The sequence below is a fragment of the Aptenodytes patagonicus genome, chromosome 4, assembly GCF_965638725.1.
Source record: "Aptenodytes patagonicus chromosome 4, bAptPat1.pri.cur, whole genome shotgun sequence".
Taxonomy (NCBI): Eukaryota; Metazoa; Chordata; class Aves; order Sphenisciformes; family Spheniscidae; genus Aptenodytes; species Aptenodytes patagonicus.
Window position 1 is genome coordinate 21,168,805 of NC_134952.1, and position 16,017 is coordinate 21,184,821.

At 38.0% G+C, this 16,017-nt stretch overlaps 1 protein-coding gene across 2 annotated transcripts in view; it reads left to right on the top strand.

The window, feature by feature from the left end:
- Window positions 1-7,407, top strand: part of STIM2 (stromal interaction molecule 2) — a 70,967-nt gene extending 63,560 nt beyond the window's left edge. The window contains exons 9-13 of one of the 2 annotated variants that reach the window (XM_076336069.1): window positions 118-218; window positions 470-708; window positions 4,954-5,155; window positions 5,431-5,579; window positions 5,964-6,096. In XM_076336069.1, coding sequence (XP_076192184.1) covers window positions 118-218; window positions 470-708; window positions 4,954-5,155; window positions 5,431-5,579; window positions 5,964-6,001 — 729 coding nt within the window. In that variant the 3' untranslated portion in view covers window positions 6,002-6,096. Of the gene's footprint in view, window positions 1-117; window positions 219-469; window positions 709-4,953; window positions 5,156-5,430; window positions 5,580-5,963 lie in introns of both variants that reach the window. The other variant, XM_076336068.1, reaches the window with a different exon arrangement.
- Window positions 7,408-16,017: the final 8,610 nt, after the last annotated feature.

Consider the following 16,017-nt stretch of genomic DNA (forward strand, 5'->3'; position numbering starts at 1 on the left):
GATATTTTTTTCTCCTCTGAGTTGTTCTTTGCTGCCTGTCAATATTGCTGATGTTTTGTCATCTGTGTTAAGTATATGACTTCTAGTTTTATGCATTTCATTTTATCTTGCTTTTAGGCAGAAAAGATAAAAAAGAAGCGAAGCACTGTATTTGGAACATTACATGTTGCACACAGCTCCTCCCTGGATGAAGTGGACCATAAAATTCTTGAAGCAAAGTAAGATTATTACCAGGATGCTTATTCTTTTGTGATTGATTATTCCTGGAACAATGGAATTTTTTGAGAGTTATGGAATTTAGTGTCTTAGTGGTTTTGCACTTTTAAGTAAAACAGTTTAAAAGATATTGAAGTGCGAGTATTTGGACAGTCCTAATGGATCTTCTGGTATGCTAAAATGACTGCACTTGTGTTGCTTTGCTTTATCATTAAGAACAGTGTATATAATTGCAATGTGTGCTTTTCTTCAGGAAAGCACTCTCTGAGTTGACGACGTGTTTGCGAGAGCGTCTTTATCGATGGCAACAGATTGAGAAGATTTGTGGTTTTCAAATAGCACACAATTCTGGGCTACCAAGCTTGACCTCCTCCCTCTACTCTGATCACAGCTGGGTAGTTATGCCTCGAGTTTCAATTCCTCCTTACCCGATTGCAGGGGGAGTAGATGACTTAGATGAAGATACTCCTCCAATAGTTTCACAGTTTCATGGTAAGTGGTGAGCTCAGTAAAAAGAAAAGGGAAAAGTTGTGGAGGCGTGGGATTTTAAAGTTAGGTGGGAGAAGAGTGCTGAAATCAAACAGGATTGGATCAGAGTCAAAAGGACCAAAATTTTATCTAGCATTTTGGATGTATCTTTTTGGACTTGCATAAACTGAAAACTGGGTTTTGCAATAAAGGTAATATGAAGAAAAAGCCTTTACTCCCTTTCAGTGGGGGGGTGAGGGAGTGGGGGGCAAATCCAGCTAAAGTTTTGAAAGTCTGCTGGTCATGCTTGGATTGCCACTTAGACAAAATTTATAATGAGTAATGCTGAGTTTCTGTTAGCACATTTATTCTTTCAGATGGAAGGGATGGAGTTAGTCTAGGGTCCCTTGAGTTGCTAGGAAGATCACACCCTTTGAGAAGCTGCATGGTACATAGCTTTTCAAACATTCTTTAGTGCCTGGAACAAAATCCTGTTGTTGTTCAAGGGAAGCTTTCAGGCAGAATGTTTGTGTTTGGATAAGTGGGTGGTTTGAGTGTGAGGCAAAGAGGCCAAGTGCTGGAGGGAGGGAAATCCAGCTTTGGTTAAACTATGATCAAAAGGTATACACTGGGGATTCAGACCACCCTTGTATCTCGAGTCATTGCATCGGTACAAGAGCTTGTTTCATGGAAGTTGTGATTAACTGGATTCTAGAGGCAAATCAAAAAGATGAGCTCCCGTGTAGCTATTCAAACAAGCAATATCAAGCTGAGGAATGAGTAGGGAAGAAAACTTTGTCAAATGTGTACATTTTTCTTCCAGGGCTGGGATTCTCAGAAGAAATTAGAACTGTATTTTAAAATAGTGTAAGGAGACTAGTCACCACTTTGCTGGCTTCATTTAGTGTGCCTTGGGCACACATTTTTCTTCCAAATGTACCAACCTTTTTTTCTACAGGCCACATTCAGAAGTTCATTAATCTCCTTGCAACACTACTTACTGCAAGTTCTGATCACTTTTAAAGAATACTCTGTCTAGTCGTCTTCACTGTGAAGGCTTTGATTTAAACCTTAGCAACAAATTTCTTGGACGGCCCAGTAAAATATGGATGCCTAGAGTTAAACTTCCAAGTCTATATGGAGGAACCTGTGGTCTGATTTCAAAATGAAGACCTCCATTTATTATCATTATTTCCAGATGGTCTAAAATGACAAAACACTTAGATATGTATATAAGACTTCAGACTTGTGATTTTTTTTTTAGTCACTCTTCTCATTCAGGTCTTGCGTAGAAGTGAAGCCAGAGAGCAAAGTGCAGTTGGTTCAGAGGAACTACGATTAGAGAAGGACTGTACCGTTTGTAAGAGCATACTTAGTTGAAACTTTACTGTATCCTTTTGCAATTATGGTTTAATTTTTTTGTTAAAGTTCAGTTCATTTGGAAGTATTTAGCTAATGGATGTTGTCTCAGTCAGTGATGAAAATTATCTGAATCTTAGTAACATTACAAAAACTTTAAATATGTTTTTCTGAATTTTGGTAAAGCATGAGAGCCTGATTTTGTTAAAGTGAGGGAAGTAGCTTCTCCTTAATTTACTAGCTTTTAAAATTTCTACTCAGTAAAAAAACCCTGGAAACACTTGGGAGTGGGGAAAGAGAGGGAAAATATGCTAAACGATCTGTTGTTGAAACCAGTTCAGGAGTCAAATTATTGTAGGTTAGTTTGGTAACTGCTAAATTATTCCCATCCTTTAGACAAAAATGACAAATGCACATGAGGAAGGGCAGAAGCTAAATGGCTTGTCTCACTCATGAGGCTTCAGGCAAAATGCAGTGTGCAGACAGGTCAGTTATGAGCAAGACTGTTTCAGTGTCTGGACCTGAACTGAACTGTCTGGGCTGTTACCTTGCCCCAGCATCCTTTGATCTCTTAAGATTGACAAAACTTGAAATCTGCCGGACAGACTTCTTTGTGCCACAGCAATTGGGTTGATAGGCTAAAATGGTGTGAAGTAATAGATCTGTTTAATCAATCCTGAGCTGAAGAAGAAAAGGGGATAAAGAAATAGATGTACGAGACTGGAACAAAGTCATTACAGGAAGGTGATAGTGAAACTTCTACTTTTCTTTGACTGATTAGGATTCAGCTGATTCCTTGATTTTAGTGGGTTTTGTTTTGTGGTGGTTTAACCCCAGCTGGCAGCTAAGCACCACACAGCTGCTTGCTCGCTCCCTCCCGGTGGGATGGGGGAGAGAATCAGAAGGGTAAAAGTGAGAAAACTCGTGGGTTGAGACAAAGACAGTTTATCAGGTAAAGCAAAAGCCGTGCACACAAGCAAAGCAAAACCAGGAATTCATTCACTCCTTCCCATGGGCAAGCAGGTGTTCAGCCATCCCTGGGGAAGCAGGGCTCCATCACACGTGACAGTTACTTGGGAAGACAAAATGCCATCGCTCCCAATGTCCCCCCCTTCCTTCTTCTTCCCCCAGCTTTATATACTGAGCATGATGTCATATGGTGTGGAATATCCCTTCGGTCAGTTGGGGTCAGCTGTCCCAGCTGTGTCCCCTCCCAACTCCTTGTGCACCCCCAGCCTCCTCGCTGGGTGGGATGGTGTGAGGAGCAGAAAAGGCCTTGACTCTGTGTAAGCACTGCTCAGCAGCAACGAAAACATCCCTGTGTTATCAACACTGCTTCCAGTACAAATCCAAAACACAGCCCCATACTAGCTACTATGAAGAAAATGAACTCTATCCCAGCCAAAACCAGCACACATTTGTACTAGAAAATTCTAGGTGTTAAATTGTCATAGCTGAATCCTTCATAATCCCGTGTATATACACCTATAAGGAACGAAAATGTTTGTAACTTCTCTCAAAATTCACTGATGGTGCAATCTTTTAATTTTTTACACCAGTGAGTAGGACAGTATCTGATTTACCTGGACACATAGTACAAATTTCATAAAGGGATTCTTATTCTCTTATCTCAGTTCACATTTGCTTTTTTAGGAATATCTTTGTAATGACACAAGCTTATTTTTGAGCTGCCAACACCTGCTTTTCAGGTCAGTAGGGAGTTCATCAAAAATGAAGTCAAAAGGTTGAGTTACATGATGACTGTCATGTTGGGACTCGTAAACCTTTCTTTTCTGCTCAGCCCGGCAGGAAACAAAGTCTAAGTGTTGATGAAGGTGCAGCTACTTGCTGTTTTGTGAAAGTTGTGACTTCCTGCACTAAAAGCAGAATGACAACTCGACCTTTTCTGAGATTCCAGGAAGGGAAACTGTAATTTACCTGATGCTAAACTGGCATCTCAAAAAATAAAATGCATTTTGCCAGGCTAAACATCCTTGTCTACAAAAATAATTGAATTTTTTTTGTGTGTTGTATTTGGTAAACATTTTGAACATCAGTAAGGGTATGGTCTGTCTTACCTAAGCAGCGATGCGTTCTGTGGGACAGTTTGAGGAGGAGTATGAGACATCCTGAGGCTCATATCAGCTGGCCTGAAAACAGGTCTGTAGATTTATTTCCATAGAAGTATTGCTGTCTAATCATCTTTTGAAGGAGGAATTGGATTAGGAACATTTTAGTTTGTCATTTCCTGTTAGATACTTTCCTGGTCAAGTCTTGTGTTGCTGTCTCCACCCAGTCTTAGTATTTTTGTTTCCGGAAATTCATAGTTAGCCTGGCAAAAGAAAGTGTTATCAAATAGGAAATTCTTGAGCTTAAAATGAGGTTGAATTATATATTTTGTCACGTTATAGAAATGAAATTGGTCTTCCATGTCTAATGTAACTTGCAACTAATGCAGTGTATTTCAGTTGGCTGTTTGGTTAGATATACCTACATTGCGAAACTTTTACATATTCTTTTAAGCTCCAAATCGCCACTTAAGTAAAATACAGGATATTGTGTAACAGACTAATTTCAGCACTGCTATTTTTAGTTTATAAAGGGTTGGGAGTTTCAGTAGAATCTTTCTCTTTGTTCTCAAGAGAGCATAGTGAGCCAGAGTTTTGGTGCATGTGGTCAGAGTAATATTTGGCAGGCACAAACTGCTGCAGTTGCGTCTTGGTTAGCTGCTTCATCTAATGTGGAATGTATAAGGTGATGCCAGTCTTTCTTCTCTCTAAACAGTTGAGCAATGTCAAAGTTTAAGAATCACTGTGGCTGAAGCAGATACCTGCTATTTAGTCTTCAGAGTAGATAATGTTAACATCAATGTCACCTGGAGGGTTTTGGTGTGCTTTTTCTTTGCCTCAGGGTCCATTGTAAAACCTCCCAGCACACTGGCAAGAAGCAGTAGCTTGTGTCGATCAAGACGCAATGTTGTGCCATCATCTCCACAGTCTCAGCATGCTTTGCACTCCCCTGACCCTGACATCCTTTCTGTGTCGAGCTGCCCAGCTCTTTATCGAACCGAAGAGGAGGAGGAAGCCATTTACTTCTCTGCTGATAAACAATGGTACGGAGATTAGCAAACAGCACTTGGAACTCTGATAGGATTATTTGAGACTAACGGTTTAGAATTAGAGGTTGAACCAAGCCAAAAGTTAAAGTAATCTGTAGGATAATATAAATTAATATAGTCCACATGGAACAGAGAGAGTTCTTGTCTGGTATGTGTATGTAAATAGCTAGCATGTCATATACAGTTAAGTAATGTTACAAACCAGGGTGCACTGAACTAACCCTGATTCTCCATTACAATATGTTACTGGCTTTTACATCTGAAACTAGGATCAAAAGCAATGTCAGCTACTGGGCGAAGAGAAGATGGATGGTAACACAATTCTTACAGCATGTTGAGCGTGTACCTACTCTTGTTACATGGCCTCATAGGAAAAGGTTAAATTCCTTTTGGAAGGAGCAAATGAGCTTGTTGAAAGGTAGGGACACTTGTCCTGAAGAAACTTTTTGTATATGATAGGCTTAAATCTCCCTCTTTCATTTCATAACTTCTCTGACTTCACGTGCCAGAAAGATAGTTTTTGTTCTTTGAAGTGAGATACAGATGACTGATTCCGGGCAAATGCTGCCGCCCACAAAAACAAGATTGCACAAATTAATTATCTTAAGTTTAGATAATAAGATGATGTAATGCAAGTTGTAAGTTAAAATGTTTAACAATGTTTTTTGTTAATTAACTACTAAGGAAAAGTGTGGGTGGTGCTTTTAGACTAATGTTATTGATTCTAAATTAATTTCCTTTTTAACTGCATGAAGGAAATAGTAGTTTCATTATGTTTTCTCCTCTCTTTGCTCTGACTCAGGGAAGTACAGGAAACAGGTTCGGAATGTGACTCCTTAAATTCATCCACTGGAAGGAAGCAGTCTCCTCCAGCAAGTCTTGAGATGTACCAGACACTTTCTCCTCAGAAAGTATCCCCGGAAGAATTCTCGCTGGAGGAATCATCTACAGGAGACTCCTCTTCTCTAACTGCAGATATTTCTAGGGGCTCTCCTGACTGTGTAGGCATGGCAGAAACTAAGAGCATGATCTTTAGTCCTGCAAGCAAAGTTTATAATGGAATCCTGGAGAAGTCCTGCAGCATGAACCAGCTTTCAACTGGGATCCCAGTCCCAAAGCCTCGGCACACCTCGTGTTCTTCAGCCAGCAGTGATAGTAAACCCAGCCATGAAGCTGCTTCTGTTCCTAGGATAAGTAGCATCCCACAGGACCTGTACCAAAATGGTGAAAAAAACAAAAAGCCATCAAAAATAAAAAGCCTCTTTAAGAAGAAGTGTAAGTGAGGTGGGCAGAAGAAACCTATAGTAATGTTATAAGAACTCTATTTTTTAAATCTTTAGGAATGTAATTCCATTTGAGCATTCCAGACTGGATGCCCTAATGGAATGCTCTGTAGGTCAACTATATTTACTGACTGTACTGTCAAAGGTTGTGCCAGCTGTCAATGAGAAATCATTAAAAAGTTCAGACAGTTTACATTCATTTCTGCCTATTTATTTCTTTTTTTTAGCTTGTCTTTTTAGTGTTGGTGGTTTTTTGTTGGGGTTTTTTTTAGTTTATTCATAAACCATTTTTAAGCCACTTTGGACTTCTAAGCTTTAATGGACTAATAAGCCTTCCTGGGCTTGCCAAAGTTTCTTGTTTACCGGAGCATCTTCCTATCTTTCCATAGAGCTAGGACGTTTATCTACTGGACTTTAAGAAAAATAAAAGAAGTAGAACTAATTGAATTGCACTACTGTTTTACAGACTGGAAAAGTCTCTCTGCAAATGAAACTGAAAGACTTGTATTTGACTGAGGAGATGAATCTTTTCACTTTTAGATCTTTTGGGGTTTTTAAGTAGAACTTAGGATTTCTAATCGACTTGATTTCTGGAAATGGAAATGCCATGCTTTTATTATGGGAAGCTTTGTTAGATGCATTTATTATTAGAATGGTTCAAGTCCTGCTGTAAAGATCATGTTTTTCCCAGGACTTTCACTGTGATTTTACTTCACTGCAGGCTGTATGACAAAAAAAAAAAAAAAAAAAACCAAGAGTAATTTAACAAGAGAAGAGGCTCTTGATTCCTTATGCAAGTGATGGATATGAAACTTGACTGAGGACTGAAAATATTCACCCTCTTAAAATGAGGAGGGTGGATAGTAGCTTTTGTTTACAGACCAACAGACAATGGACATTTGGGTTGTGAAAGCTTGTACTGTGGTAAAGGTAATAAATTGGAAACATTATTGTGCTTGGGAATGTTCCAATTTTAGCTGATGCTTGTTTCAGAGGTCCTGTTAATTGAAAGCTGTTGTAGGCTACATTGCTTATGCTTACTGCTGTGTATAAGTTGTTATTCTATTTTTTGGATTAGCTATTAATGTCTTAATGTCCTCCTTTTGTAAGATTTCATACACTTTATTTTTGTATAGTTTGAAGATTTAGCTGTTCAGACATGTCTGAAGTAAATGGTATAATTTTATAATGCATACTGTTATACTAACTCATAATTTTAGATATAAAGATAGATATAAAGGTGAGACTCGACATGCTTCAGATAAAAGCAATTTTTATGTTAAGCTTTTATAGGGAGAGGTGAAATTACTAAGGGGTAACAAGGAAGCCTTCTTAGGGCAACAGTAGCTAGTTGTTCAAAAACATCTTTTTATTTTTTTTTAAACGGTTGGAGACAACAAATGTACTGCTTGAGCAACAGTGCCTTTTATTCAGTTTGTCTGAAAATATTAATACTGAGCAGGAATTTCTTTTGAGGTACATTCCAAAGAAATACTTCTTGCTCTAGTGAACAGAAGCAATTTACCCAGTGATGACTACATAGTTTCAGCTCTTCCAGAGGAGTATTCTGGTTGCCTCAGTAACAGGTGCCACTGCCAGGGACCTGTGATTAGGGGCTCATTTCTTGCCAGTATGTACATGCTGTACTGTATGAAAGAATTAATTCACTGACTGCCTAAATTTTTTTTCTTGTAAGGAGCCTTCAAAACCTGTAGCTAATTGAAATCAAGCGATACATGTCTTTTCTATCATTTTCTATTTAGGTTCCACTGTACATAACCGATGTGTTAGTTCTGTCCTCAAGAAGTGGTGGTGATGTTAACAGAAGCATTTATTGTGGCTAGTGAAACAGAAGAGAAGGGTTAGAAAATGGGATGAAGACCTTATGTGTGCAAGTACCTTAAGGAATTAATCAATGTACCAGGACTTTTAAGAGAACCAAAGGAATCCAGAGTTTTACTGTCTAACAAAGAATGATTGTATGTCATCTATACAGAAAAGCATAGGAGGAATCAACTGTTTGGTAAAGTTTGGAGAAGAGAAAAATTGTTGGGATAGAAAATAATGAGAACATGATATTGTTCCATTGTTCTCTGAATCATCAGATTGAATAGCTATACCTGCAAAAAAAGTCAGCACAAGGTACCAGTGGTCTCTTTGAACAAAGATTGTACGCTCTGTACATGGTAGACAAAAAAAGCAGCGATGCAAAAAGACTTGTGCCAGAGAACCACCTCAATGCTGAGCCTTCAGAGTTGTAGTTAAAAGCCTGATGAAGTACTTGAACATGTACAAAGGGAAAAAATACATAAAAGTAGAGAACTTATTTTGCCTCCCAAACAGCATGGAGAAGACTACTACCAGAAAAATGTTCAATTTTCATGTCTGCATTTCAGAAGGCATTAGCAATAATTGAGTTTAAAGTAAGACCTGTGGCTGGATAGTAGATCTTCCAGTGTGAGGTTTGAGGAACTCTGCCTCTATCATTACCAAAGAAGATGAAGCGACATTTTGATACTGGAGAGTAAATATTTACACATGGAAAAAGATATCTGGTACTGAGGAGTGGGAGAACAGCACTTATTAATCCTGACATCAAAGTCAGGCAAGCTCAAATACTAAGAAGCCAAACCAGACAAATTCAGTTTTCTGTAGTAAGTATAACTAAAAATTGAAATAGAGGAGGTGTTCAACTCTTCATTGGCTGCGAGTTTAAGTGTTAAGTATCTTTTTAAAATACACAATTTAACTGCCTTCTGGAAAAAAAAAATGTTATGGTGTTGTACAAACAAATCAGATGAAATTATCGTAGTGCTAGATTTTGGCTTCAAAATGGCAAACCTTTGGAACAGAGACTGCTCTCAACACTCAGTTTATCGCCAGCTGTCCTGTAACTTTGTAGCTGCTACTTAATAAATATTATAGAACTAAAAGCTTAAGTTAATATGACCAGAAGTGGTGAGTATTGTATGTTGGAGCACAAACTGTAATTTTAAGTTCATAGAGTTGGCGTGGTTTTTTTATTATTTGAATAGACCCCTAAATTTGTCCACAATCTAAGTGACTTGCATTGCTCCTACTATGGCTACAGAAGAAATGCTCGTCTTCAAACTGTTAGCATCCTTTTGCTAAGGTATTTTGAGAGCACTGACTCTAAGGTAGATCCTCACTGGCAAACATCAAATCCAGTCTTAATGTTGAACTACCTGGCATATGTCAACATCTCAGAAGTGAGACAATGTGCTTTAAAAGGTCCTCCATTTTTTCCTCCATTTGCTTAACAGTGCAACTTGAACTGTCTGGCAGTCAGTGAGTCCAGCCAGCATTCTAACCACTAGGATTTCTGTAAGACATGTCAGTCATTTGAGACAATCATCTAGTGTCATCATCCTTAAATGGCTGAGGACCTCCTAAGCTCTAATCTCAGAATGGTTGTGATCAGAGTATTTCTTTTTTTTTTTTTTGAGCTTTTATAGCTAAAATCCATGTTCTATTTTAAATTCTCCAGTATTTTTCAGAAGATTAGGATCTTTGCTTTCTTAAATATTTTGTTAGAGTCCTTTGTCAGGACAGCAGTGCCTTTGTGGAAACTGCCTAAAAGGCTTCTCCCTGAAGAGGTTACCATTTAAGTCTTTCACCTATAAAGGAAGAAGCGTCAAGTGTGTGGTTCTATATAAAGAAGAAGAAAAAAACCCCAATTCTTCCAAAACTGAATAAACCCAAATCTTTCCACAATTCTTACTAAAGCTATGTGACGTTTTTTCCTAATAGCATAAAAATTTTAGGAAAGGCATTTCTGATTGCCATGGGGAATGTTTTTGACCAGCTTATGGTGGACTTTTGAGATTAAAACAGTTGATTCTTTTTCCCTGCTCAGTGATGGAATTTAAAATTGCTCTTTGGCAGTTCCAGGCATATCTGTCAACTTTTCTTTGCCCACTTCACTGGTACCTAGGTAGCGGATTACCCTCCACTTTCTGATGGGCAATTTCCTGAAAGAGGGAAGAGTCTCCATCGTAGTCAAAGTAATAATGTTATAGTAAGAATACAGTTACTCATTTGGAAGCCTCGAAGATGGGTGAAGCCAAGGATACTTGACTTCAGTTTTCCTATGATATTTATGGATACCAGCTTGAGTTAGGCATTAACTTAGGACTGATGGAAAGCCTAAAAAGATAAAATTAATTAGAAATTGAAGCTTTCAAGACTTTGCCCTTTTGCTTCCCAATGTATAGGAAAACAGCATGCACAGGAGAGCAATGAGCTCTAATTAGCATTTCCCATACCACCAGCTTTTAGAGCTTCAGGATAGTTTAATTCCATTTCCAAGATACATTGCTGGAGAGCGATTACTACCTTAATTTTATAATGTATGAAAAGAAGCATTTATTTTTCATTTACTTACAAGCAGGGGAGAAGAATGTAAATATAAACTGAATGCTTACCTTAAAAAAAAACAAAAACAAAACAAAAAAAACCCCAAAACAAAAACAAAAACCCAACCAAAAAAACCCCAAACAAACTTTTTTTTAAGCCAGATAGAGGAATTACTGGTTCTTGGACCTCTTTACTGTTTGCTTATCTCCTTGTACAGTATGTTAAGTAGGGTGAATACAGTTTTCTAATCTGTTCCAGTTGCACTGGCTAAAGTGATGCATTACTATCTCATGTTTGAAACACTGCTTGCTCTGAATTGCTGTAGGCATTTTAATCCTGGATGTTGCATCTTCATTGAATAATAGTTAAGCCTACTAAGGCTGTTTTGATTCTAAGTACTGGTAAACTTTTCTACTAGTGACTTAAACACAGATGTTGGTATAACCAATAACCAAAAAAGGCTTTTGCCAGTAGAGTTTCACTGCCTGACAGCGTGTAAATGTTTAGGTAACCATTCTTCGAGGCTTCAGTAGCAGTTCAACAGTGTCATACACATTTTCAACAGATAGCTTTCCCTGCCAGCCCTGTAGAGATGGTGCTGATCTGAAACTCCACTTAGTCTTCTCTTGCATAAACAGAACGCACTGATTCATAGAAATTTTAACAATATTAACCTTTAACTGTTATTCCCAGTTGCTCTTGCATCTGACATTACTTAAGCAAGATGGCAGTACTTATCAGTCCACTTCAGTCTTTCAGAAATAAAATGGGTTTGTGTTACCTTTTTTTCTTTACAACTTTGAATGTTAAGTTTACCAAATTGTGTGTGTTCTGTGTATTTAATGCTTCACTGAAATGAAAGTGGGAAGGTTGGTCTCTGCTTAGATGGTAAGGAAACCACATTTGAACAGGGTAAAAAGAAATTCCTCTTGCTCATTGCAGAAGATGAAAAAGAGTTCTAGAAGTATTTCATCTGCTCCTAAGTTTAGTGGGCCTGGTGGTGTTGGGTTGACGGTTGGACTCGATGATCTTAGAGGTCTTTTCCAACCTCAATGATTCTATGATTCTAAGTCAGAAGACTAAGGAATGCTTATGACTTACATTGCTGGAGATGAGAGGTACATTCAGTCTCAGAGCTTTCAGATCAGTAACTCTTCATCCAAGAAAAAAACCTTTCTTCTTTAGAGGTACTCTGCAGGGTATTACCTTCATATTTCTATTCCATTATTGACCCAGCATTAAATTTGGTAGTTACAGCACTAACTTATATGATTGCCAGACCTCAGAGCAGTTTCAGATAATGATTTCAGTAGCATGTCTTAAAGTCAATTTTGGTTTAGTATGTGCTAAAGACATCTGGATTAAGACTTTCTCCTTTACGTTCCTTTTATTTTAATTCAACTCAGTTCTTTCTCATCCCTCTACTGTTAAAAAAATAAGCAGGTACTGATAGTTGATTCATGTTCAAGTTTAGAATGCAGTATTTTTTTTCAGCTGATAATTACTAATTGATAAGTGGTATATAATTAAAGACTAGGTCATGGTTGGATATTGCTGTAAAAACACTGCTGTACTTCAGTTGAACTAGGTACAGCACTGACTGGTGCAATTTGTGTATGAGTGGTAAAGTTATCCTTCTTAAATTCTTTGGTTTTTATTTGTATCTTAACTTGCTGCTGCACAATTATTTTCAGACTTGAATTCATTTAAAATTAAGGTCAGTATGTCCAGCTGTACAAAAGTCATAGAATAGTTTGGGTTGGAAGGGACCTCTAAAGGTCATCTAGTCCAACCCCCCTGCCGTGGGCAGGGACATCTGCAACTAGATCAGGTTGCTCAGAGCCCTGGCCAACCTGACATTCAATGTTTCCAGGGATGGGGCATCCACCACCTCTCTGGGCAACCTGTGCCAGTGTTTCAACACCCTCAGCGTGAAAAATTTCTGCCTTGTATCTGGTCTAAATCTACCCCCCTTTAGTTTAAAAAGTCAGTCTTCAATTGTCAGCCATCATCCTTACTGAAATTAATTCAAATCTTGAATATTTGTACCAGCTTATTAGCTTGTTAGGTGGTAGAATGGGTTTCTGGAAGTCTTCAGGTGGAAGGCAGAGAACTTCTGAAGTGAACCAGGTAACCTGTGTTCTTTATCGGCTTTCAAATCCATCTCCCAGTAAGACCGAGTCTCCCCAGGGGAATGTAGATGTACTTATTGCTTGGAACTTTGTAGTTAATTATATTTGGCTATCTAATTCTAATAACTTGCATGTGTGCTATGCTTGCTTGCTTTTCAATAGCTGACAAAAGATATAGGAGATCTTGGGGGTTTGTTTAAAGAAAAGTGCTGTTAAAAAAAAAAAAAAAGGGCAAGAGAAATCTGTCAGGCTGTGAACTGACTAGAACTAACAAACATCCCAGCTTTTTGTCTAAAAGAATTGTTTAAATAGTTCTTAATGAAATGAATTGGGTAGCATGTGTATTTTCACATTGCTTTCCTCCAAGCAACAAAAATAATTAAAATACCTACATTTCGGCAAGGCTATTTGGGAGATGTCTTGCCCTGTTTTTATTTTTAATTTAAATAACTTTGAGTTGTAGTGAGTGTTCAGCATATTAATGTCTGACTTAAAAGATTAGCAGAATTTGAATGACTTGCATTGTTTTGTTTAATTACAGCTTTATAAAAATGTAGATATTTGCATAAAGCCCATCACTGGATCTAGGTATGTTTCAGTGACATAGCAAGAAGAGGACCAAGACAAGTAAATATGTGCACAATTTAAATCTTACTTAAGATGCTTTACTGTTCTGGGAAGAGATGTTGTTTTCCATGCAGATTCTGCTCTTCCTCTGTTTGCTCTTAGCTTCTGTTTGTTTTCATTAGTTGAACTAAAATAAGAAACAAAGCCTTCAGACTGACTAGTTTCTGTCTCTCTAATGTATACACACTGTACTTGCTTTTAACCTCATCTACTGCATGTTGTTAATGCTGTACACAAATGCAGTTGGAGTACTTCTTTGGTGTTGTACAGCATGATGCATTTCATTCCCCTTTCTAGTTTACCTCCCATTAGCTATATATTGCTTTACAACTGGAAAAAAACTGAGTTTTTGGGAATTGAGTCTGTTTGCATATAAAAATCTTTTTTTTTTTTTTTCTGTGAGTCTTATGAGAAATGTCCTGCTTGGAGAGTCTCAGACAGTATTTTCCTGTGTTTATTCATGTTACTTTGCTTTATTTTATAAGTGGATACTGATTTCTGATGTGTTGTTACACTTAATGTTGAATAAATCTGACTTCCATTTTGAAAAGTGAAACTGTGTTAGTGAAAATGTTATGTAATGTTAATTCATCTTAGACTGTTCCCAGAGTATATAAACTTTGATTTTTATTTTTTTTTTAAGTGAGATGAATTTTCCTTGTTCTGCTTAGGATTCTGGCCAATATTTCTTTGCTTCGTGCTATTAAAGCTTGACGGCAATATCACTGGGAAGGGAAAGGTGGAGACAGTTTTGTTTGGCAGCTAGGGTGCTACAGTTAGGCTTGGAAATCCTGAGTCTTACTGCTTTTGCATGAAAGAGCCTTTCTGAGTTTAAGTTGCTTCATATTTTGAAGATTTGGGATTTTGTTTTTTTTCTTCCTCCGAACAAGGTGAAAAGCCTTTCCAAATGACTGTTGGGATAATGCATAGCCTTGTGATTTTGAGCGTGAGGATTAGTTTGAGAACCTGTGGCTCTCTACCAAAGAAAACCAAACCAAAACAAAACTCCTTGCTGTTGTTTAATATTCCTTTTAACTTGTAGCAACTCTGAGAAGGAAGAAGCACTAGCTGTACATCAAGAATAGCTTTTTAAAAGCGGCTTCTCTTGTAACCAAAAGTCCCGCCTATGCAGAGGTGACAAGATTGCAGTGGGATAAATGAGTGAGTGACAATACAGGTGTGGACTGTGGGATCAATGTGAATGGTGCTTAGAAAACTTATTCTGCAAAATAAATCAGTTACTTTTTCCTCAATAAAAACAGGATATTGGTAATTGAATCTGTATAGAAATTATTTTCAGTTGTAGTTGTCTAATACAGCTCTCTTCAAAAGCAGTAGCTTTGGTGTGTATGAGCTGGTCGCTGGTTTCACTTCAGTTTGTCCTTGGTGTTCTTGATTAAACAGTGTTGGCTGTTTATCAATGGAGAAAGCATATAGGCTGGCAAAGCCTAAATCAGCTCTGCATCTTCAGAGAGCTAAATACCTTTCTGTTGGGGACCTACTATTAGTTTCTCCTGCAAATTTTGATTGAGCTATTATAGCATAGTGTATAAGAAATGTTTTATTTTACTGCAAGATTTGGCACCCAAGCAAGTGGAACACAGAGCATTCTAATCCCATGGGATATTACTGAGCTTTGGTTAATTAACAACTTCAGCAAGCTGGTATTCAGTCACTGAAGTCAGATTCCCCACCCACCCACCCCCGCTCTGCCCCAGATGAACTGCTTTTGATTACTATTGAATTAAAGTCCATTTCCTTACCCTGCCAGATTTAGGCTTTTAAACTGACAGTTTAACCAGTTCTACTGGGTAATGGCATTGCTTGTGAAATTCTATAGCATCCTGCTTGCCCTCGGTGAGATGGAGAATGTGGAATAGGGTTGAAATGGGACAGGTAATCTCTTGTAAGGTCCTTTGGGCGTTGAGCTGTTCCTAGGGGTAGAGTGCTCCTGGTTAAGCCGGTGCTGGGTCAGTTTCATAAAGGTCTCCCATACTCCCTGTTCTTTTTGAATGCCTTGTAGGGATGTGCTAAGTACCTGCTAACGTAGCTATACAGTGGAAAATATTTCTTTATTCAAGGAATTTATCTGTATTCCAACTAAAGTTTAGCTGTGTCCTATCAGCTTAATGCTGCAGTACTTGTCTGCTTCAGTCCTGTTTCTCTCCTACTTCTGTACTTAAAATTACCACTTTTTCCCCAGTGTTTCCAAGAGGAAGTTAACTGGCGAATTCATGAATCTAAAATATAAACATGTTTAAGTTCTGAAGGCCAGGGTTTGTCTGTATTCTAAGAGGTCTTACCTTTCAGCTAGTGGCTGATAATATTCTGGAAGTAATTTCTAAACCTCTTGCTGGATTTCCATTTGTTCTGTATACTACTTACATCTTGTAAAGCTACTCGTTCTCCAGTTTTTCTCATTGGTTTTATACAGAGG